At 45.0% G+C, this 24,139-nt stretch overlaps 1 protein-coding gene across 1 annotated transcript; it reads left to right on the top strand.

Annotated features, from left to right (window-relative positions):
• The first annotated feature begins 796 nt into the window (after nt 1-796).
• Nucleotides 797-1,616, top strand: LOC129395012 (immunoglobulin iota chain). The gene is made up of 2 exons (XM_055105497.2): nt 797-960; nt 1,047-1,616. Exons 1-2 carry the CDS (start codon nt 846-848, stop codon nt 1,436-1,438), a joined length of 507 nt encoding a protein of 168 aa, XP_054961472.1. The 5' UTR covers nt 797-845; the 3' UTR covers nt 1,439-1,616.
• Nucleotides 1,617-24,139: the final 22,523 nt, after the last annotated feature.

Consider the following 24,139-nt stretch of genomic DNA (forward strand, 5'->3'; position numbering starts at 1 on the left):
CCAGCTAATTTTTAAATTTTTTTTGTAGAGATGGGGTTTTGCCATGTTGCTCAGGCTAGACTCGAACTCCTGAGCTCAAGTGATCCTCCCACCTTGGCCTCCCAAAGTGCTGGGATTATAGGTGTGAGACACTGCATCCGGCTCCCAAATTTCCCCTTTTTATAAGGACACCAGTTGTACTGACCGGGGCCCCACCTCTATGACTTCATCTAAGCTTCATTAACTCCTTAAAGGCCCTATCTCCAAATACAGGCACACTGGGGGTTAGGGCTTCAACCTATGGATTTGGGGGATGCAATTCAGTCTATCACAGCGTGAAGCTGCGCCTGCTCGGTGAGCCAGGACAGGGGTGGGGAAGGCACCAGGCCCTGGTGCTTCTTTCCCATGCCTGAGTCACTCTACTTGGTTCTAGGAGGGAGAGGAGCATGGGCTGAAGGCAGTGCTGCAACATGGAAGGGGCAGAACATCCCAACCCGCTCTGGGCCCCCAATGTCTTCTGCTGTACAAAGCAGGTGTTTTCACCCCCCGAGGATGTGTCCTTCCTTCCTGGCTCACCAAGCATTTAAATGTGGACAGAAAATTTATTTATCTGGGGTGCGGTTTCCTCAGGGGGAAGTTGAGGTCACGACCCCTGAGGTACCTTAACCCAAAGGCCTCCAGGGCACTGGTCCCAGAGTCTCCAGCAGGTGCTTCCTCCCTGAATGCTTCCATATGGCAAGATCAGAGCCACAAATGCTGCCCCCACGCTGTTCCGGTAACCGACATTGCAGACCCAAGAAAGTCTGGGATGGTAGAGGCCAGGAACGGGGTGTGCCACGGCCCCACCTCTCAGAGCAGGGAGGAGGATGCTGGGCCAGCCCTTGGGGACCCCAGGCACCGTGGCCACAGGAGTCAGAGCTCTGCGCGTCTGCACCATGTCCTGGGCTCCTGTCCTGCTCATGCTGTTTGTCTACTGCACAGGTGAGGGAACCCCCAGATCCCAAAGACTCCTGCCCCTTCCTTCATCCTGCCCTGCTCCCACGGCCCACATGCATCTGTGTCACCAGGTTGTGGTCCTCAGCCGGTGCTGCATCAGCCGCCGGCCATGTCCTCAGCCCTTGGAACCACAATCCGCCTCACCTGCACCCTGAGGAACGATCATGACATCGGTGTGTACAGCGTCTACTGGTACCAGCAGAGGCCGGGCCACCCTCCCAGGTTCCTGCTGAGATATTTCTCACAGTCAGACAAGAGCCAGGGCCCCCAGGTCCCCCCTCGCTTCTCTGGATCCAAAGATGTGGCCAGGAACAGGGGGTATTTGAGCATCTCTGAGCTGCAGCCTGAGGACGAGGCTATGTATTACTGTGCTATGGGGGCCCGCAGCTCGGAGAAGAAGGAGAGGGAGAGGGAGTGGGAGGAAGAAATGGAACCCATTGCAGCCGGGACACGTGTCCCTTGAACTGAAGACAGCAGAGGCACGCATCCCCTTGGAGAGGCTGTCGTGGAAGAGGGTGGAGCCGCCGCCCGAAGCGCTGAGGAGGCTGAGCCACTCAGCATCTCCTGGTCCTGCAGTGTTGCTGTAAATCCCCATTGGAGACTGCATTAGGGAATTAAAGCTGCTTGTCACTTTTTGCTGAGTTTGGTCTGACTGTTGTGCGACTTCGTAGTACCAGCCTTGGGCAAAGGCCCGGGGCCCCGGGAGACTGGCAGATCACTGTGGTGAGCACTCACCTGAGTCCTTACTTTTGTGGGCCATGGGAGGCAAGGGGTTGACCGAAGCACCCTGGAGGGGCATCCCTGCCCAGGACAGGACCCTCTGGTGTCATCTGATTCTGCCCAGCGGTTACAGGGCAAACAAGCTTAGAAAGCACCTGGTCTGGGCCTCCGGGGAGAACAGGAGCCAGGTGATAGGCCTAGAGCGGGTTCTCCACCTTGGTCCTATCGACGTTTTGGGCTGGACAGTTCTTGGTTGTGGGGCTGTCCTGCGGATTGTTGAAAGGTGAGTGGTTATCTGTGGCCTCTACCCACCAGATGCCCCTTCCCAGTTGTGACAAACAAAAATGTCTCCAGACATTGCCAATTGTCCCCAGGTGGTAAACTCACACTGATTGTGAACCACTGGTCTAGATGAGCAAGTAAATGCATTTACTTATTTGTACAAGAGAGTGGCAGGTGTCGGCAAACATGGTCTTTTTTTCCTTTTTTTAGAGATAAAGTCTTGCTCTGTGGTACAGGCTGGAGTGCAGTGGTGCAATCATAGCTCACCGCAGCTTCAAACTCCCAGGCTCAAGTGATTGTCCTGTCTCAGCCTCCTGAGCAGCTGAGACTACAGGTGTGCATCACCATGCTTAGCTATTTATTTAGTTTTATTTTTGGAGAGATGAATGTCTCACTATGTTGCTCAAGCTGATCTCAAACTCCTGAGCTCAAGTGATCCCCCTGCTTGGGCCTCCCAAAATGCTGGGATTAGAGGCGTGAGCCACTGCACCCAGCCCATTTTCTATAAAGAGCCAGGTGGTAAATATTTTTGGCTTTGTGGGCTATGCGATCTCTGTCACAGCTGTTCAGTTCTGTCCTAGTAGCAAGAAAGCAGCCACAGACAAACATGTCAACAAAGAGGCATGGCTGTGTTCTTATAAAGCTGTATTTACAGAAACAGATGGGGCTACACTGGGCTGGGTATGGCGCTCAGGCTGTAGTTTGCTGAGCCCTGCTCGGGAGCACTCCAGCTCCTGTCTCCAGGTTTTAAGCAAGCCATGCTTGGTGGGATAATCAGAGTCCTCCCTCAACTTATCTTGCCTGTGACCCCAGGCAGAAGCCTCTGGACGCGTGGAGATACCTAGAGGCATGAAGGACGTGGTCTCACTGAGACTGTGTTGGACTGTCTGGGTGAAGTAGCAATGGGGAGCTCCCTGCAGCCCCGGCCCACAGCAAGGCCCCCTGAGCCCGTGGGTGGTGGGTCTGAGTGTGCCTTGCGGAGAGGAACTCTCTACATTGGGTGTCCACACAACCTGTAGACATGCCTCACTCAGAGAGGTGCCGGGCAAACCATCTCCCTTGTAACCCCAACTTGCCTGGGAACGTGCATTCACTCCAGCTAAAAAGATCCTGAGGCATCTCCCCAGAGAGGTGGACACATGTCAGTATCAGCGTTCCATGTGTGGTCATGAGTCCCTCTCTTGTTAAACAGTGGTCTCCAGCACTTTGGGAGGCCGAGGCGGGTGGATCACCTGAGGTCAGGAGTTCGAGACCAGCCTACCCAACATGGCGAAATCTCATCTCTACTAAAAATACAAAAATTAGCTGGGTGTGATGGCACATGCCCGTAATCCCAGCTACTTGGGAGGCTGAGGCAGGAGAATCGCTTGAACCCAGGAGGCAGAGGTTGCAGTGAGCCGAGATCATGCCACTGCACTCCAGCCTGGGTGACAGAGCGAGACTCCATCTCACAAAAAAAAAAAAAAAAAAAAAAAGAGACAGTGATCTCAGTTTATGCCATGCTCTATGCACTGGGTTCTTCCTGCATCAGGCTTTTACCCCTGGGCCAGGCCCACATTTTAAAACATTATTATTTACTTGTTTATTATTTTATTTTAGAGATAGGATCTTGCTATGCTCCCAAGGCTGGACTGCTGTGGCTATTCACAGGTTCAATTCATGATGCTCTACAGCCTTGAACTCTTGGGCTCCAGCGATCCTCCCGTCTCAGCCTGCTGAGTGGCTGAACTACACGTGTGAGTCACTGCACCTGGCCATGGCCCACAGTTTTAAAGACCAGCTAGATGGTTCCAGAGGAACTCTGTCTTCTGCTTGTAACCCGTCCCTCTCTTGCTTCCATCCTTCATGATTCTGGGATTCCATGCTATGAGAAGAGATCTAGAAAGCCGGGAGCTGAGTTGGACTCCTGTATCATCCTCATGCCCCCACCACACCAGCTCAATGGAAAATGAGACCTGGAACTCAGGCTTGAGGCCAGACTGAGTGTGAGTCTTAGCTCTGGAGGAGTCACTTAAAATCTAAGCCAACATTTCCAATGTTGCATGTAAAGGGGATAATCATAGAACTGATTAACTTATATAAAAAGTTTTTATCTGGCCAGGCGTGGTGGCTCACGCCTGTAATCCCAGCACTTTGGGAGGCCGAGGCGGGCAGATCACCTAAGGTCAGGAGTTTGAGACCATCCTGGGCAACATGGTGAAACCCCATCTCTACCAAAAATACAAAAATTAGCTGGGCATGGTGGTGGGTGCCTCTGATCCCAGCTACTTGGGAGGCTAAGGCAGAAGAATTGCTTGAACCTGGGAGGCGGAGGTTGTAGTGAACCGAAATTGCACCACAGCACTCCAGCCTGGGTGACAGAGCAAGACTGTCTCTCAAAAACAAACAAACAAACAAACAAAAAGGTTTTATCCAGCATGAGTGCTCAACAAAATAATAGTATCATGATTTCCCCATCAGTCACCTGCCTGGCCTTCCCTCTTGTCATAATCCTTTCCTTTAGTCTGAGTCATTTCTCACCTTGACCATTATCTGGTCTCCTTCCCATCCATCCTCCTGCTGCATGCAGTCTATACCCACCACTCCGCATCTTTGTTGCTCCTAGATCCAGCCTTGCATGCATCCCTCCTCTCTAACCCTTTATTGTCTCCCACACTCTAAGGAACATATGCAAGCCACATCTGTAATTACCAATTTTCTAGTGGCTACATTATTTTTAAACAGTAAAAACAAATAGTGAAATGATTTTTTAATGATATATTCTATTTAACACAATAAATCCCCAATATTGCCAATTCAACCTATAATCAATATAAAAATTAGTTACTAGATAGTTTAAACTTGTTTTTCTTTTGTATTCACACTTCAAAATCTGGTATGTATTTTATACTCATGTCTTGGACAATTTGGTCAAGTGGATAATTTGGTCAGCCAAGTGGTCAAGAGCTACATATGGCTTGTGAAGGGACCACTTGGGTTGAGGGGATGCAATTCAGCCTCCTTCCCATGACACAGCCTTTGAAGGCTGGCTCAGGCTTGGTCCCAAGTCCCATTTCTTGTGCACCCTCTCTCCCTGTTTCTGCCATGTTAAGCCAACTGCAACTGGCCAAACACCCGAGTCTCTTGGTTGCTTCTAAACCTTTGCCCAAGCTGTTTACTGCCAGGACTTCCTGTCCCTTTGTTGTGGCCTCCACCTGGCTGCACTGACTTGGGGCTCCACAACTGTCAAATCTCACTCCTTGGGCAAGACTTCCCCGAGCTCTTCATGCAGTTATTAACTTCCTCCACTGTGCAAACAGCATGTTTTCCTAACTATATTTAGCTTCTACTGCACAGTTATAAATTTATTTAGCAAAGCTCCCTCCCCTACTAATCTGCAGATTCTCAGTGGGCAGGATCTACTCAACCCATTGATGTGCCTGATAAACACTTGGCAATTAGACAGTTGAATGAACAAATGAATGAATGTGTAACTGAATGAATTTTCAGGTTCCAAGGACCCTGACATTCTGGGATCCCATTAGGTGGCTGGGGTCACCACCTTAGAGAGTTGTGATTCCCTAAGAAGGGAGAACCAGCCCAGACCTTCTCTATCATATTAGTGACTGGCCACATTTCCTCTCCTTTCCCATTCTCTCTGTCCCCCACACCCTTACTGCATGACAGTGATGAGAAAATCCACTTGATCAACCAAACTACAACTTTCGGCCTCATCCCTATCCCTCCCTTGCCTTCTGACCAGGGCCACAGTCACCCTGTGGGTTCTTCCTTTTGAGTGTCTCTCACTCCCTTCCTCCTCCATATCTCTGAGACCAGCCTCCAGCCCTGCTGGCCTGCTCTGCTGCCTTCTGGCTCTTTGTTGAACCCAAGACCAGGGTTTATATATGTTAAATATAAATATATTTTTCCATATGAAATGTAAACATATTTTAAACATTAAATATAAATATACATCTTAGATATGGCCCGTGTTGGAATGTGTAATAGATTGAGTATATAATGTCTATTCAATATAAAATTTATATTTATATATGCAGTAATGATTCAAGTTGATTGTAGTTAAGAAAAACAAGCTCCAAATTCGAGAGAAATATGTAAGAAGAGAGACCGGAAGAAAAAATAATGAGGCAGGTAAATGCAACAGACAATTCGAGACCCACAAGTGCAGAGCAGGCTTCCCAGACCCAGATAATGTCTCCTGGGCTGATAGGAAGCCCTCAACCCCCCAAGTCCTTCTCAGCCATAAACCGCCTGAGCACAGAGCCACAGGTACCGTGTTGGGGCTGGGCCTCCCGACTTCAGTTCCTCTCATTCTGTGCAAAAGGAAAAACAATTCAGAATCTACAGAGGTTTAGATGTGTGTAGATGTGGACAGAGAAGTCCTGGCACAGTGGTTCACTGCCCAAGAAGACAGTGAGTCCCTGGAGGAATAGAAGAATATACATCATGCTAATATATGTCATCCCAGTACTTTGGGAGGCCAAGGCGGGTGGATCACTTGAGGTCAAGAGTTCGAGACCAGCCTGGCCAACATGGTGAATCCCCATCTCTACTAAAAATACAGAAATTAGTTGGCCGTGGGGGTCAATGCCTGTGATCCCAGATACTTGGGAGACAGAGGCAGGACGAACTGCTTGAACCTGGGAGAAGGAGGTTGCAGTGAGCTGAGATCATGCCATTGTACTCCAGCCTGGGGGACAGAGCAAGATCCCATCTCAAAGAAAAAAGAAAAAAAGAAAGAAGTTGTGAGTGCTAAGTTCTCTCTGGATTTTCAGGAGGCCAGTTCTCCAGTCCACGGTGGCCTGGGAGGACAGGGGTTCCTGAGGGTGAACAGAGCCTGTGCCTGGTCAAGTAGGATCGCATGTCCCTGAGGTTCAGAATCCAGGAGTATGGGGAGGGTCCGGGGGGTTCCTGCTGCACGGAGGGAAGACCCTCTTTCCACAGGGGCCCCGGAGAGCGAGAGGAAGGAGGAGGGCAGGTCAGTGAGTGTGACGGGGTCACAGTGGAGAGGGAAGCAGAAAGAAGTGTCCCCACAACAAGACACACACAGTGTCCACGCTGAAGCTACAGAGAGGACCTCTCCACCTGTGTCTGCCGCAAAGCAGTGGGGCGTCTTCTGGCAGCCCAGAGTCACCTCCAGATCCCACCTGCACCATGCTTCCTGCAGGGACTGCCTGTCTTCCTAATACACTGTCTTCTGACCAGAGTCTTCCAGACAAATCACTGGTTGCTATATATATATATATTTTTTTAATAGCTAATATCTTACACTGATATATTTATATTATATATAAATATTTTTGTACTTTATGTTTATGCTATATTACAGATGTAGTTAGCTATTTATGTTATATATAATATAAACATGATGTAGATTCTTATATTTCTCTGGGGACTCACTGTCTTCTTAATACACTGTCTTCTGACCAAATTCTTCCAGACAAATCAGCTGTTGCTATATATATATATATATATATATATATGCTATATATATATATATATGCTATATATATGTGCTATATATATGTGCTATATATTTTATTGCATAGAATATATTATATATTAATTATATAATATACATTATATATTACATATTATATATAATATATTATATTATTATGCTATATCTTATATATTATATATGTTATATATGTATATATATTGTATATACACATACATACACTCATGTATATTTTAATAGCTAATATCTTACACTGGTATATTTATATTACATATGATTATATACAAATATTTTTATACTTTATGTTTATGCTATATATACAGATGTAATTAGTTGTTTATGTTATATGTAATATAAACATGATGTATATTCTTATTTTCCTGTGAGGACCCACTGTCTTCTTAATACACTGTCTTCTGACCAAAGTCTTCCACACAAATCAGCTGTTACTATATATATATATAACATTTATATACACATATACACATACATACACACATATATATATTTTAATAGCTAATATCTTACACTGATATATTTATATTACATATAGTTTTATACTAATATTTTTGTACTTTATGTTTATACTATATATACAGATGTCGTTAGGTATTTATGTTATGTATAATATATTAACATGATGTATATTCTTATATTCTTCTGGGGACTCACTGTCTTCTTAATACACTGTCTTCTGACCAGAATATTCCAGACAAATCACCGGTTGCTATATATATATTTTTAATAGCTAATATCTTACACTGATATATTTATATTACATATAGTTATATACAAATATTTTCGTACTTTTGTTTATACTATATATACAGATGTAGTTAGCTATTTATGTTATATATAATATATCAACATGATGTATGTTCTTGTGTTCCTCTGGGGACTCACAGTCTTCTTAATACACTGTCTTCTGACCAAACTCTTCCAGACAAATCAGCTGTTGCAATAGATATATATATATTTATTTTTTAATAGCTAGTATCTTACACTGTGGCTCATGCCTGTAATCCCAGCACTTTGGGAGGCCGAGGCGGGTGGGTCACCTGAGGTCAGGAGTTTGAGACCATCCTGGCTAACACAGTGAAACCCCATCTCTACTAAAAATACAAAAATTGATTGGGTGTGGTGGTGCATGCTTGTAATCCCAGCTACTCAGGAGGCTGAGGCAGGAGAATCTCTTGAACCCAGGAGGCAGAGGTTGCAGTGAGCCGAGATCGTGTCGCTGCACTCCAGCCTGGGCAACAGAGTGAGACTCCATCTCACACACACAAAACATATTACACTGATGTATTTATATTACGTGTAGCTGTATATAAATATTTTTGTACTTATATTCTGTGTACTTATATTCTATATATTATAAAACATTATATAAAATTATACATGTATAATAAAGTGTTACATAAAAATTTTAATATAATACCATTTTACTACATATATTTCTAAATTTAATATAATGAAATTTTATATATAATAATGTATAACATTTCTAAATTTATTATAATACAATGATATATAATTATTTTCTCATATTATAATTATACATAAGGTAATTTATTATAAGTAAAATTTTATATAATCTACATTTGTTATAATAAAATTTTATTACATATAACACATTTCTAAATTTAATACAATAAAATACTATGTATAATAATTTATAACGTTTCAAAATTTATTATATAATTTTATTATACAATTATTTTATACATAATTATATAGTATATAATTGTATTTATAGAAATATAATTATGCATATACAATATGTAATTTTATTTTCACATAGTATATATACATAATTATGTATTAACAAATATAATAATATCAATTTTATATACTTATTTACATTAAGTTATATATTATATAAATGATGTTATATGTTATATATGTTATATATATTTTTGCTTAATATATTAAATTTAATCTATAAAATTATCTATTACAAATAAAAGTGTATTTTACATATACACTACATATAACTTTATTTATATAAAAATATAAAAGTCATATGGTTAAGTTAATAAAATATATTTATATCAATCTATTCATATAAAATATACACAATGCATATTTATATAAATACATAGTATATAAAACTTTTACCAGTAGGATGCAAAGAGTTGCTGACCGTCTGCAGAAATCCTGAACCTCTGGAAGCAGAATAAAATCTTACCTCCCAGTCTGCTTTGAAAGGAACAGTAAAGCAGTCCCGAACCCCAAACCCACCCTAAGGGGAGATGGGGGAGTTGGGATGGACGCGTTGACCAGTGAGGACTTTCCTTTGCTGGTTTTGAGGTGTCTTAGCCCAGAAGCTAAGACGGGAAGTGATTCTGGAGCAAGTGAGCTGATAACAAGCCTGAGCCAAGAATCCATGGAGCTCATAAATAGCAGAAGCCGGGACCCTGTGCAAATCCTTCTGAAATATCCCCCGTTTACTGGGCTCCTAGGGGTGGGGAAGAAAAATTCCCTGACATTTCGGCCTCAGGGAAAGAGAGAGACACCCCACTGGCCGGAAGCCTCTGCTATTTTTCAGAAGACAGCTGGGGCATCACTCTTTCCCAAATGACGGTGATTTTCAGAGTGGTTCACTTTTTGGAGAGACATTTCTGCCCTGGAGATCCATACATATTGAACCCAAACGAATATTTTTTAATTAAAAAAATTAAACATTAGAAAGTTCAATATTGAGGCAGCTACGAGTTTGAATTCCTCATTTTTCCTAGATGCATGTTGTCAAAATCTGTATTGCATTTAGTAACTACTTATGTGTCTAATGTATATAAGGTTACACAATGTTTTCTTCTTTTTCTGCTCCTCAGGGTCAGAATTTGAAATAAAATTTTGGAAAGAAAAAACACTCTTGTCTGTTTGTGCAAAAATAAAAGAACCCATATTTTAAGAATATTTTAAAATAAATACAAATTTTGTGTGGGGGGGTTGCTTATAAGAATTCTTCATATCCTAAATCAAAGATAGATCTTGTTATTAACCAGAAAACAAAATGTGTGTGTATAAATGTACAACACTCTTACACTCACACAAACACAGGCACACACACACATTCACGCACTCACTGATGTACTCAAACACAGGCATTCATGTATAAATACACATATAAGCGTGTATTTATAGAAATATAATTACGCACATACAATATATAATTTTATTTTTACATAGTATATACACATAATTATGTATTAACAAATATAATAAGATCAATTTTATTATATACTTATTTACATAAAGTTATATATTATATAAATGATGTTATATGGCATGTATATATCACATATAACTTTGCTTAGTATATAAAATTTAATCTATAAAATTACGTATTACAAATAGAAGTATATTTTACATATACACTATATATAACTTTATTATTTATATGAACTATAAAAATCATATGTTTATATTAATAAAATATATTTAATTATATCAATATAGTAATATAAAGTATACACAATGTATATTTATACAAAAAATTTTAATTAAAAAATATTCATTTGGGTTCAATATGTATGGATCGCCAGGGCAGAAACGTCTCTTCAAAAGGTGAACCGTTCTCAAAATCACCATCATTTGGGAAAGAGCGATGCCCCACCTGTTTTCTGAGAAACAGCAGAGGCCAGTGGGGTGTCTCTCTCTTTCCCTGAGGCCGAAATGTCAGGGAATTTTTCTTCCCCACCCCTAGGAGCTCTGTAAACCGGGGATATTTCAGAAGGATTTGCACAGGGTCCCGGCTTCTGTTGTAAATGAGCTCCATGGATTCTCAGCTCAGGCTTGTGATCAGCTCACCTGCTCCAGAATCACTGACACAAATGCAACCACACACTTACACAAACACACATCAACACAAAGACAGAATCACAAAACACACTCATAGAAACATATGGACACACAAAGACATGCACACTCACACAAACGCAGGGACACACACACAAACACAATTACAAAAATGTGTGGTTTTTTTGCACACGTGGGTGCACACGCACATTGACATGCTCACAAAGCACACAAACACGTATACATACAAAGACACTCATAAACAGAATCATGAAAACACTCTCATATAAACACGTGGATGGCTACTTACCTACATAGACACTCACATATGTCACACACACTCATACACATACTCAGAATCACACAAGCACACACAAACACACAAATACAGTCACACACTCATGCAAACACAGTCACAAAAAGACTCACATAATCATGTGGACACACAAACATAAAAATTCACACACTGGGGCCGGGCAAGGTGGCTCACGCCTGTACTCCCAGAACTTTGGGAGGCCGAGGCGGGCAGATAACTTGAGGTCGGGAGTTCCAGACCAGCCTGGCCAACATGGTGAAACCCCGTCTCTACTCAAAAATACAAAAATTAGCCAGATGTGGTGGCGTATACCTGTAATCCCAGCTACTCAGGAGGCTGAGGCAGGAGAATCATTTGAACCCGGGAGGCAGAGGTTGCAGTGAGCCAAGATCACGCCACTGCACTCCAGCCTGGGCGACAGAGCGAGACTCCGTATCAAAAAAGAAAAATTAGCCAGATGTGGTGGTGGGTGCCTGTAATCCCAGTTACTCAGGAGGCTGAGGCAGAAGAATCTTTTGAACCTGGGAGGCGGAGGTTGCTGTGAGCTGAGATTGTGCCTTTGCACTCCAGTATGGGTGACAGAGCGAGACTCCATCTCAAAAAAACAAAAAAAAGAATTTATACATTGCCATACAGATTCACACACATACACTCATATTCACAAACACACAAATACGATAAACGCAGGGGCACACACAAACACCATCACAAAAACACACTTCCATAAAACACAGGAATGCACGCTTACACAGAAACACGCATGGAAACACACGTTATCTTACAGACTCACAGACACACTCATCATCACATAAACAGGCACACACACACAGCCACACAAGCACACACCCACACCCACATCAACACACACACTCCCACACGGCACCCACGCGCTCACGCACATAGGTAGAACAGGCCTGCATTACCTGATAACGCAGTTAAATCAGACGTGATGCTGCCTGCCGAGGAGACCTGGAGGCTTCCCATGAATGGGCTTTCGGATGAGAGGTCTCTGGGTGCATCTGGTGACACCCCAGGCAGTGGGGGAGACGTCCAGGCTGGAAGGCCAGCCACAGCCAGCTCTGCCCAAGGATGCCACGTCCATTTGCTTCAGTAGGATATGCACCCTGGAAACCCAGGTTCCTGCCTCTCCAGGAAACCCCACTGAGGTCAGCACATCCCCCAAGGTTTAGAAGGGGTCTCTGGGTGCATTTGGTGACACCCCAGGCAGTGGGGGGGACATCCAGGCTGGAAGGCCAGCCACAGCCAGCTCTGCCCATGGATGCCACGTCCATTTGCTTCAGTAGGATCTGCATCCTGTAAACCCTGGTTCCTGCCTCTCCAGGACACCCCATTAAGGTTAGCACACTCCCCAGGTTTAGAAGGGGTCTCTCGGTGAAATGTGGTGACACCCCAGGCAGAAGGGGGGACGCCACAGCCAGCTCTGCCCACGGATGTCACGTCCATTTGCTTCAGTAGGATCTGCACCTTGGATACCCAGGTTCCTGCCTCTCCAGGACACCCCACTGACGTTAGCACACCCTCCAGGTTTACAAGCGGTCTCTGGGTACATTTGGTGACACCGCAGGCAGAGGGGGGACGCCACAGCCAGCTCTGCCCGCAGATGCCACGTCCATTTGCTTCAGTAGGATCTGCACCCTGTAAACCCTGGTTCCTCCCTCTCTAGGACACCCCACTGAGGTCAGCACCCCCCACCCCCCACCCCCAGGTTTGTCCAGCTTCGCTGTCTGGGGAGAGACACAGGAAGACCACATTCGGTGGAATTCTGGCTATAACCTTTCGTAGCCGGCAAGAAGGATCACCAAGCTGTCCTGTTACCTTGCTGGAGTGATCACTGGTTTCACGCTTGGCCCCCGTGCAGTGAGTGCCTGGGCCAGGCTCGATTCCTGGAGCTCCGGTGAAATTTGGGCTTGGAGCTCACGCCTGCAGCATCCAGAAAGCAGAAGGCAGCCGGCCCGGGCTGTACGGTTCGTAGAATCAGAGAGAACACTGCTTGCCTTCATGTCTGTACCACAATAAATCTGCCAACTGCGGTCAAAGTCTCTGGATTCCTGCCCCCTCATTTTATTTTGTCTATTACGGAGTGGAAGGAGTGAGAAAGATTTTGCTTCCTATTTTGTTTTGCAAAGCGTTTCTAAGAAAAACAACCCGTGTTCTGAAAACGAGATTCTGAGTGTCCCCTGGGCGTGATGAAAACAAACTTTGGGAATCCAAGGGCCTGAGAGGCAGAGTGAATGTCATTCGCATTTCCCTGCGAATGACAAAGTCACTTTTTATTTATTATTATTATTATAGATTCAGGGGATCCACGGGCAGCTTTGTGACCTGGGGATATTGTACGATGCTGAGGTTTGGGGTATGAATAATCCCGTCACCCAGGCACTGAGCATTGTACATTCCTGAGGTATATAATGTGTACTAAAAATAAAATGTATATTTATATATGCACTAATGATTCAACTTGATTCCTCGTAATTAAGAAAAACAAACCCCAAATTCTAGAGGAGTTCTAGAAATATATAAGAAGAGGGCCAGGCGCAGTGGCTCATGCCTGTAATCCTAGCACTTTGGGAGGCCAAGGCAGACAGATCACCTGAGGTCAGGAGTTCGAGACCAGCCTGGCCAACATGGTGAAACCCCGTCTCTGCTAAAAATACAAAAATTAGCCAGGCGTGGTGGCAAGTGCCTGTAGTCCCAGCTACTTGGGAGGCTGAGGTAGAAGAATTGCTTGAATCCAGGAGGCAGAAGTTGCAGGGAGCCGAGACTGCACCACTGCACTCCAGCCTGGGTCACAGAGCGAGACTCCATCTCAAAAAAAAAAAAAAAAAAAAAAAAGAGAGAGAGAGAGAGAGAGAGAAAACAAACAAGCAAGAAAATGCAACAGAAAAATCCGTGACCCAAAGATCTCTCCAGTTGCTGCCTTCTGCCTGAAATTCAAAGAATCTCAGGGTAGTTTTTCAACCCTTGTACCCCCGCCCCTGCTTCCTACTCTATTAGTCCTGAGGGTCTGTGGTGCCGCTCCATCATGTCCAGGTGCAGGCAATGTTTAGCTCCCACCTATAAGTGAGAACATGTGGTATTTGATTTTCTGTTCCTGGCATTAATTCACTAAGCATAGTGCCCTTTGGCTTCATCCATGTTGATGCAAAGGGCATGATTTTATTCTTGTTCATGGCTCTGTAGTAGTATTCCATGATGCGGAAGGACCACTTTTGCTTTATCTAATTGAGAACATGTGGTATTTGATTTTCTGTTGCTGGCATGAATTCTCTAAACATAATGCCCTTCGGCTTCATCCATGTTGATGCAAAGGGCATGATTTTATTCTTGTTCATGGCTGTGTAGTATTCCATGATGTGGAAGGACCACATTTGCTTTATCTAGTGGAGAACATGTGGTATTTGATTTTCTGTTCCTCGTATTGATTCACTAAGCATAATGCCCTCTGGCTGCATCCATGTGGCTGCAAAGACATGATTTTATTTTTTTCATCACTGTGTAGTATTCCGTGGTGTAGAAGGGCCACATTTGCTTTATCCAGTTGAGAACATGTAGTATTTCATTTTCTGTTCCTGGCATTAATTCACTAAGCATAATGTCCTTCAGCTGCATCCATGTGGCTGCAAAGGACATGATTATTCTTTTTCATGGCTGTGTAGTATTCCATGATGCAGAAAGACCACATTTGCTTTATCTAGTGGAGAACATGTGGTATTCGATTTTCTTTTCCTGGCGTTAATTCACTAAGCATAATTCCCTTTAGCTGTGTCCATGTGGCTGCAAAGACGTGATTTTATTCTTTTTCATGGCTGTGCAGTATTCCATGGCGTAGAAGGGCCACAATTGCTTTATCCAGTCAAGAACATGTGGTATTTGATTTTCTGTTCTTGTGTTAATTCATTAAGCATAATGCCCTCCAGCTACATCCATGTGGCTGCAAAGGACATGATTTTATTCTTTTTCATGGCTGTGTAGTATTCGATGCTGTAGAAGAACCACTTTTGCTTTATCCGGTACCCCACTGATGGGCAACTAGGTTGATTCCATGACTTTCCTATTGTAAGTCGTGCTGTGATGAACCTTACAGGGCCAGGCACTGTAATCCCAGCACTCTGGAGGGCCGAGGTGGGCAGATCACCTGAGGTCAGGAGTTCGAGACCAGCCTGGTCAACATGGTGAAACTCCATCTCTACTAAAAATACAAAAATTAGCCAGGGATGGTGGCGCATGCCTGTAATCCCAGCTGCTCAGGAGGCTGAGGCAGGAGAATCACTTGAACCAGGAGGCGGAGGTTGCAGTGAGCCGAGATTGCGACTGCACTCCAGCATGGGCAATAGAGCGAGACTCCGTCTCAAAAAACAAACAAACAAAAAAAACAACAACAAAAAGGAAATTTACCATGCATGTGTCTTTTTGGTAGAATGACTTCTTTTCCTTTGGGTAGATGCCCAGTCTTGGAATTGCTGGCGCAAATGGTGGAGCAGTTTAGATTCAGGAGGTACATGTACAGGTTTCTTACATGGGTACGATGTGTGATGCTGAGGTCTGGGGTATGAGTGATCCCATCACCCAAGTAGTGAGCATAATACCCCACAGTTGGTTTTTTCAACTCTTGTCCTTCTACCTTCCTCTCTCCCCCTAACTAGACCCCAGTATCTCTTCCCTTCTCTGTGTCTACGTATACACAACATTTAGCTCCCACTTAGAAGTGAGAACACGCAGCATTCTGTTAATTTACTTAAGATAATGGCCTCCACACTGTTCACCATAGCAAAGATGTGGAACCAACCCAAATGCTCATCAGTGATAGACTGGATAAAGAAAATGTAGCACATAGACACTGTGGAATACTATGCAGCCATGAAAAAGGATGAGTTCATGTCCTTTGCAGGGACATGGATGAAGCTGGAAACCCTCATGTTCAGCAAAGTGACACAGGAACAGAAAACCAAACACTGCATGTTCTCACTCATAAGTGGGAAGTGAACAATGAGAACACATCGACCCAGAGAGGGGAACATCACACACTGGGGCCTGTTGCAGGAGGGGGGGACTGGAGGAGGGACAGCATTATGAGAAATATCTAATGTAGATGATGGGTTGATGGGTGCAGCAAACCGCTATGGCACATGTATATCTACATAACAACCCTGCACATTCTGCACATATACCCCAGAACTTAAAGTAGAATAGAAAAAATAAAAAATAATAAAAATAATTAAAAAAGATAATGGCCTCCAGCTACATCCGTGTTGCTGAAAAAAAAACACCAAAAACATGATTTTGTTCCTTTTCAGGGTTGCGTAGTATTCCATGGTGCAGATGTACCGCATTTTCTTTGAGGGTGGAGGGTGGGAGGAGGGAGAAGATCAGCAAAAATAACCTGTGGCTGGGTGTGGCAGCTCACACCTGTATTCTCAGCACTTTGGGAGGCTGAGGTGGGTGGATCACCTGAGGTCAGGAGTTTGAGATCAGCCTGGCCAACATGGCAAAACTCTATCTCTACTAAAAGTACAAAAATTAGACGGGCACGGTGGTGCACGCCTGTAATCCTGGCTCCTCTGTAGGTTGAGGCAGGAAAATCTCTTGAACCCAAGAGGCGGACATTGCAGTGAGCTGAGATCGTGCCACTGCCCTCCAGCCTGGGCCACAGAGTGGGACTCCATCTCAAAAAATAATCATAAAAATAATAATAATAACCTGCTAGGCTTAGGACCTAGGTTGATTCCATTACAAAAAAAAAGAAAAAAGAAAAAACTAACTTTTTAAAAGAAGGATCTCCCTGTTCAAATACAAAACCAATGCCCTGTCAGGAAAGATGTTCTGTGTTTCTGGTAAAGCTGGAAGGAACCTACAGGAAGGAGTCACCCCATAAAACTAGTGGAGCAGCATTGCCTTTTGGGGTGAGGGCTGCTTCTGTTAGGCCACCAGGATGAGTGCCTTCCTGGGGAGTGTGTTTCATCCTATACCATCCAGGAAGCAATTCCTGCCCCCAAATCACCCGCCAGCTTCTGCCCTGTAAGTAAAATCCCCAGCAAGCGGGCAGCAAGGAGCTACTTGCCTTGGAAGGCAGCCGAAGTCTCTGCCCACCACCCAGACTGTGTCCTCTGGGCAAGGCCAGGGCTTCCAGTTGGATGGTTTTCACATTAGCGGCTGCTGTTTAGAATCATCAACATTGGCCAGGCGCGGTGGCTCATGCCTGTCATCTCAGCACTTTGGGAAGCTGAGGCGGGCGGATCACGAGGTCAGGGACCAGCCTGGCCAACATGGTGAAACCCTGTCTCAACTAAAAAAAAAAAAAAATACAAAAATTAGCTTGGTGTGGCTGGGCATGGTGGCTCATCCCTGTAATCCCAGCACTTTGGGAGGCCGAGGTGGGCGGATCATGAGGTCAGGAGATCAACACCATCCTGGCTAACACGGTGAAACCCCGTCTCTACTAAAAATACAAAAAATTAGCCAGGCACGGTGGCAGCCACCTGCAGTCCCAGCTACTCGTGAGGCTGAGGCAGGAGAATGGCGTGAACCTGAGAGGCGGGGTTTGCAGTGAGCCCAGATTGCACCACTGCACTCCAGCCTGGGTGATATAGAGTGAGACTCTGTCTCAAAAAAAATAAAAAAATAAAAAATTAGCCTGGTGTGGTGGGCACCTGTAATCCCAGCTACTCAGGACGCTGAGGCAGGATAATTGCTTGGACCCCGGAGGCAGAGGTTGCAGTGAGCCGAGATGGCGCCATTGCACTCCAGCCTAGACAACAGAGCAAGACTCTGTTGCAAAAAAAAAAAAGAAAAAAGAATCATCAACATTGCCTTGGCCCAATCTCTTGTCAAATCTTTACCACTGGACCTCCATGTTCTAGTTTCAAAGCTCTGCTGGCCACAGTGGCTCATGTCTGTAATCCCAGCACTTTGGGAGGCTGAGGTAGGAGGACTGCTTGAACCCAGGAGCATGAATCCATCCTAGGCAACATAGTGATAATAGTGTCAAATCAGAGCCAGTGTCTGGTAATTCCCCAAATATCTGAGAATTTTCTTTTCTTTAAGTCACAGTCATCCTGGCAGAAGGCTGTAGGTCCCTTTGGGGAAGACTGGGGAAAAGATTAACAATGTAAATTTTTGGCAATGTAGCAGCGTACTTCCCCAAGATCACCCAGCCTCCCCTTCACTTAAGGGGTTGTGGGCCTGTGAACTGGCTCAAGTCTGGGAATTGATTGAGGGTTTTAGATCTGTGTTTCATTGATTTGAGTTAGTCTTTTATTCAGTTGACCTAGAATTCTTCATTTTTTAAAGAACAACTAAGACTTTGGTACAGCCCATTAGCTCTCCCTGTGGATACCATGGATTACACAACGCCGTGGGTGTCTGTGAGTCAAACCATTCTGACTGCTGCTTTGACACTGCTTTCCACTGTGGTGACCACACCCACCTCATCTTTGGTGATTAAGGACAGCCCATGTTCCCTGCCACCCCAGGATTCAATTATCCTCATTTTACTTAAAGATCCCAGTCCAGTGGCTACAGTTCCTGCTGTAACATTTTGCCTACTGAGAGCACAAGCTCAAAGCTCTTCCAGGATACTGGGCTCCTCTCACAATATTCTTTCTCATGATCGTTGTGAGAAGTATGTTCTGTAGACCCTCCAGTGTGAGTGAGCAGGTCTGACATAATAAATCCAGTCTCCCTGAGTTTTTGCATACCTTTCTGTACACATAAACCAAGGAAGTTGTGGCATCTCAACTTTATGTACCTTAGGTGTACTCTGATTCTGTTTCAGCCAACCAACCAAGTCACCACACAAATAAGCAAACAGCCAACCAATCAACCAACAAGCAAGCAACAAACCAACCAAACAATCAAGCAAGGAAGCAAGCACCAAGCAAGCAAGCAAGCAAGCAACCAAGTAATCGATCAAACCAACACTTGGAGCCCTTTCTAAAGCTTTGACTTACAACCCTGAGTCCAGAATCTCTGTTTAGTGGGCCAACATTAATAAATTTAGCCTAATCCAACTTTATGTTACTTCCACCATGGTGCCACTCACTTAATATCCATTCCCACATATATTCTCCAGATTTCCTTCTGTATAAATTGCGTGTGTGTGTGTGTGGGTGTATGTGTGTAGAAAGAGAGCATCAACTGAAAAATCACACAATTTTATAAATTTAGAAAAGAGAGCTTTATTTCTTATAAAGGTTTGCAGTCTGCAAGGTGGCCATTATGACAGGCTGGGAAGTGTGGCCTACAGCCAAGGCCAGAGGCAGGCATTTCCAGGGAGGGAAGGAGAGGACAGGAATTTGAGCCAAATGAGTTGGCTACATATACATACTCAATAGGATATCAGAGGAGCTACATCATTTTATGAGAATACTCATAAAAGAGGTCCTAACGCATGCATATTCAATAAACATGCATGTTCATTCTGGGGTGGAGACTTGACATTTAAATGTATTATAATTAGGCCCTACACATCAAAAAGTGAAGCAGGGACATAAAGGTACTCAGCCTCTGTAAAGGCTCAGCCTCTGTAAAGGCACAGCCTCTAAAACTGGCCAGAACCAGTCCATGGAGGATGGTCTCTTATCAGGAGAAAGTTACTGAAATCAGTCCCTTGTCCAGTGAAAGCTGTCGTTAAGGTTAGTGGGGCAGGAGATCAGTTACTCAGCGTCTGTGAACTGGGTGAGTTGTAATTGTTTTAATCTTGCTTCTCTCACAGCCAGTGCTTGCTTGGCTGCTAGAGAAAAATAAAACCCATGTGGTAGTTAGAATCTAGTTTATGCTTTAAGAGTAGGGTACAAGACTTAACCCTCGCCTGGCATGGCCCTAGGCCCTGTTTATAATTTGAGGTCTTATTGCCACAAAGAGTCTGTTCTGTCAGTCTCATGATCTCTATTTTAACATTAATGCTGCTCAGTTGTTGGGTCTAAACCATAAGAGGGAGGGAGGTACAGGGAGGTATGTCTGACCTCCTGTCCTGTCATGGCCGAGAACTGAATTTTAAGATTTATTTGAGGTTCCGTTGGCCAACAGGGGGTCTGTTAAGTCGGGTGGGGGGCTTAGGATTTTATTTTTTGTTCTCAAGGGAGATAAAATAATTTAATCCATTGGCCTCTGTGACTGTGGGACTAACATGGCTATGATCTGTCGGACAGACTTCAGGCTGGCACCCAGGCAAAATTCTATGCTGTAGTAAATGCATCATGCACATTTGTAACAACACGTACATAACAATGTCACAAAATACTTTCACGGTGACACCTAGATTAGTGTTTTATTGAATAGCTGATGATATAAACTGGCTCATTTGGTGCCAAGACTGACCATCACCAGCATACCAAGGTCATCACTGATCAGAGGCCTAACCCAAGGAGGGGGTCATGTGCAGGCCCAGCGGTGGGGAGGAAAGATGCTGCAGAGGAGATGGATGCCCACAGAGGCCCCTGAGCGGATACCATGCTCACTAAGTGGTAAGTATAGACTCAACGTAGGCTGTAAGCTCTCCCCCTGTGCAAATGGGACCCCATCCACTTGAGAGTCAAGGGTCTGTTTGGGTGGCAGGGATAGCCACTTCTGAAGGTAGAAAGGAAAATAAGCCACCAAATTGGTACCTTTCTGTGAAATGGACATCGTGCTCAGAATCTCCATTTTCCCCACAACGTGGAGGAATAAGTACTGTCATCTGCATTTTGTAGCTGAGGAATCTGACTCAACAAAATTAAATTACTCGCCTAAGCAATTAGCAATCAACCAAGTCTTTCTGACTCAGAAACCCAGCTATTGCCTGTTCATATCCAGCCCCTGTATTGGGGTCAAGATCTGGCCTGTTCTCAATGCAGCAAGATCCAGGCAGATCACACTGGACTCCCAGCACTGAATCTGGCTCGAGGGGACATCAAATTTGACTGGGTCATGGGGCTCAGGAGCATCACTCTCAAAAATAGCAGTACAGGAAGAGGTGATGGCCCTAAACAGCATTTGCAGGCAGATCCCATGTTAATCGTAAGGGTCAGGACTCTCTCACTTTTCTGTCTCTCTCTCTGTCTCTCCTCTAGGGCTGACCCCGCATTGGACACCACTGCATCCATGTCCATCACACACCACAGCTGCCTTTTCTTCTGCCTGCTTATGGGAAAGTCCCCTCCTCTCCTCCGTTTTCTTCTCTTCCTGCCCTATCACACCGTGCCCTTCTCCCTTTCCTTAAAGAACCACCATCAACTTTAGGAGGAGGGAAAGGGGTGGCTCTGGCAGGAAAAGCCAGAATCCCCTGTAGCCAATAGAGAGAGAGGAATGGCTGCATGTTTTCTTCCCCAATCCAAGGCACTGGGTCTTGGCTGGGTTGCAGGTTCCAAGCTGCTCTCCTGCTGTGTCGGTGAGTTCTGGTCAACCTGCAACCTCCTGATGTGGCCACTGCAGTTCATCGAGTCTTCAGGGACTCCCCATGGCCTGGAGTACTTTGTCTTGCTTACACGGGAGAGGAGAATGGATTTATAGGGAACATCATCTAAATCCAACTTGACCATTGTGTGGCCACACTTGCTAGATTGCTATAGTCTAAATCTAGCATTGTAGAAAGACGGGGGAGCTTGGAGCTGCACAAACCCAGGTCTGGAACTGGCTCCTTACCTTGGAAGGTGAATGATCCTGGTAGGACTCTTAGCCTCCCTGGGCCTGAGTTTCTTTATCTGTTTCATGGGAATGAGGATCTCGGCTGGTTGGTTGGGTGATGCGGGGGCTGTGTGAAAACAGCTTGTCAATACAAGCTGAAATAGAAATATTTCTCCACAGAGTATGAAGGTCAAATGAGAGAATACATTTAAATTAAATGGAAAATTAAAATGGCAAAAAAGGCAAAGCTGTATTGAAAGTTCCGAGCTTCTCTATAAGGAGCTTTTTGACTATGTAAGAATCCTGTACTCATTCCCCCTAAATATAAAAAAAAATGTTGAAGGAGGCAGAAGGGAGAGTGATGCACGATGGGCAAGGACTTCACCTGCTGTTGCTGGCTTTGAGGATGGAGGAAGGAGGCCACAAACCTAGAAGCTGGAGCCCCTAGAAGCTAGAAAAGGCAGGGACCCGATTCATCCCTTGAGACTCCAGAAGGGACATAGCCCTGCCAGCACCTTGACTTTAGCCCAGTGAGATCCTCTTAGGACTTTTGGCAACCAGAACTATAAGACAGAAATGGAAGCCACTGAGTCTGTAGCTGTCTGTTGCAGCAGCAATAGAAAACTAATGCAGAGCCCAAGAAATCACTGGTGGTGAGATGGGGAAGTGGGCTCAGGAGGTCTGGATCTGTGATGAGATGGGGAAAGTGGGCTCAGGAGGTCTGGATCTGTGATGAGATGGGGGAAGTGGGCTCAGGAGGTCTGGATCTGAGTTGGGGATCTGGAGTGGAAGGGGAATTCATTTGTTCATTGTCTATCCTTTTGCATTGATTGAATTTTTTTCTATATATACATGTGAATTTTCACAATAAAAGTTTTTTCCAAAATAAAATAAAATAAACAAAAGGGGCTTTTTGCAACCCAATTCCTATCTATGTCTGAGTCCACTTGTATTGAATGAGTCTTTCTGCTAACGTCCTTATATTTGGGTGACTATCTGAATGTCAGTGACCAATCAGAGCAGAGGCAGACCTTGGAGTGAGCAGGGCATCCTGAGGGCCCTGATTCCTGCCATGAGGCATAACCCTTTAGGTGCCAGACCATGGGGAGGTCCAGGGGTTGCAGGGGAGGGCTGTGCATCTGCAATGGCTCTCAGGGGGCTCCCGGTGGTGGCAATTGGTGAATCTGCATGGTGGTGTTTCAATATTGTCACAACCCTGCTGTCTCTCATGCTCTCAAAAAGCATTTCTCTTACCTGTGACAGACTTCCTATACCTAACAGCTTGCAAAAATGTTCCAGATTAATGAGAATAATCTCTCGGAGCCATACCTCCCTGCTTGGGGTCTCAGTTTCCCCAACTGTCTCCAGACAAGTTAGGCTAGAAGGCCCCTGAGCCTCAGCCCCTCTATAGCCCTCCTGTCACCCAGACCTGATCTGGGTCTTGCACCCTGGGTGCAGCATGACAGGGGTGGGCAGGGGCTGGCTCTGGGCCAGAGGACCCTTTCTGATGGACTTCAGCTGTTGGCCTTCCAGGGGAGACTGATCAACCTCACAAGAGTCATACGGTGAGTAGCGGTGGGCAAATCCATCCCCCTCATCTTAGATTTATGGGGAGACAGAGACAAAGAAGAGACACTCCAGGAAGACCTGCAGGTGGGAGTACCAGGTTGAAACCAAGGACACCTTCCTGGAGGAGCTGCTGTTTGAGCCAGCTCTGAGAACAGGTGGAGACAGGACTGGAGAGGAGGAGGGTGTGCCCTATGAGCAAAGACTGGCCACCACCCCATCTAACACCCCCACAGGGCCCCTGTGGCATCCCTGTCCAGTCCCTGTCACCACCCAGTTTTTCCCTCTGGACCCAGGAATTCAAAGTAAGCAAGGAGGTCCGCTGCTCCAGTTGGCTGCAAATAATTACAACCTTGAGCCCAAGCAGCACTTTGGGTCCTGGTTTGGGACCATGAAGC

The sequence above is a fragment of the Pan paniscus genome, chromosome 23 (genome assembly GCF_029289425.2).
Source record: "Pan paniscus chromosome 23, NHGRI_mPanPan1-v2.0_pri, whole genome shotgun sequence".
In the NCBI taxonomy this organism is placed as follows: Eukaryota; Metazoa; Chordata; class Mammalia; order Primates; family Hominidae; genus Pan; species Pan paniscus.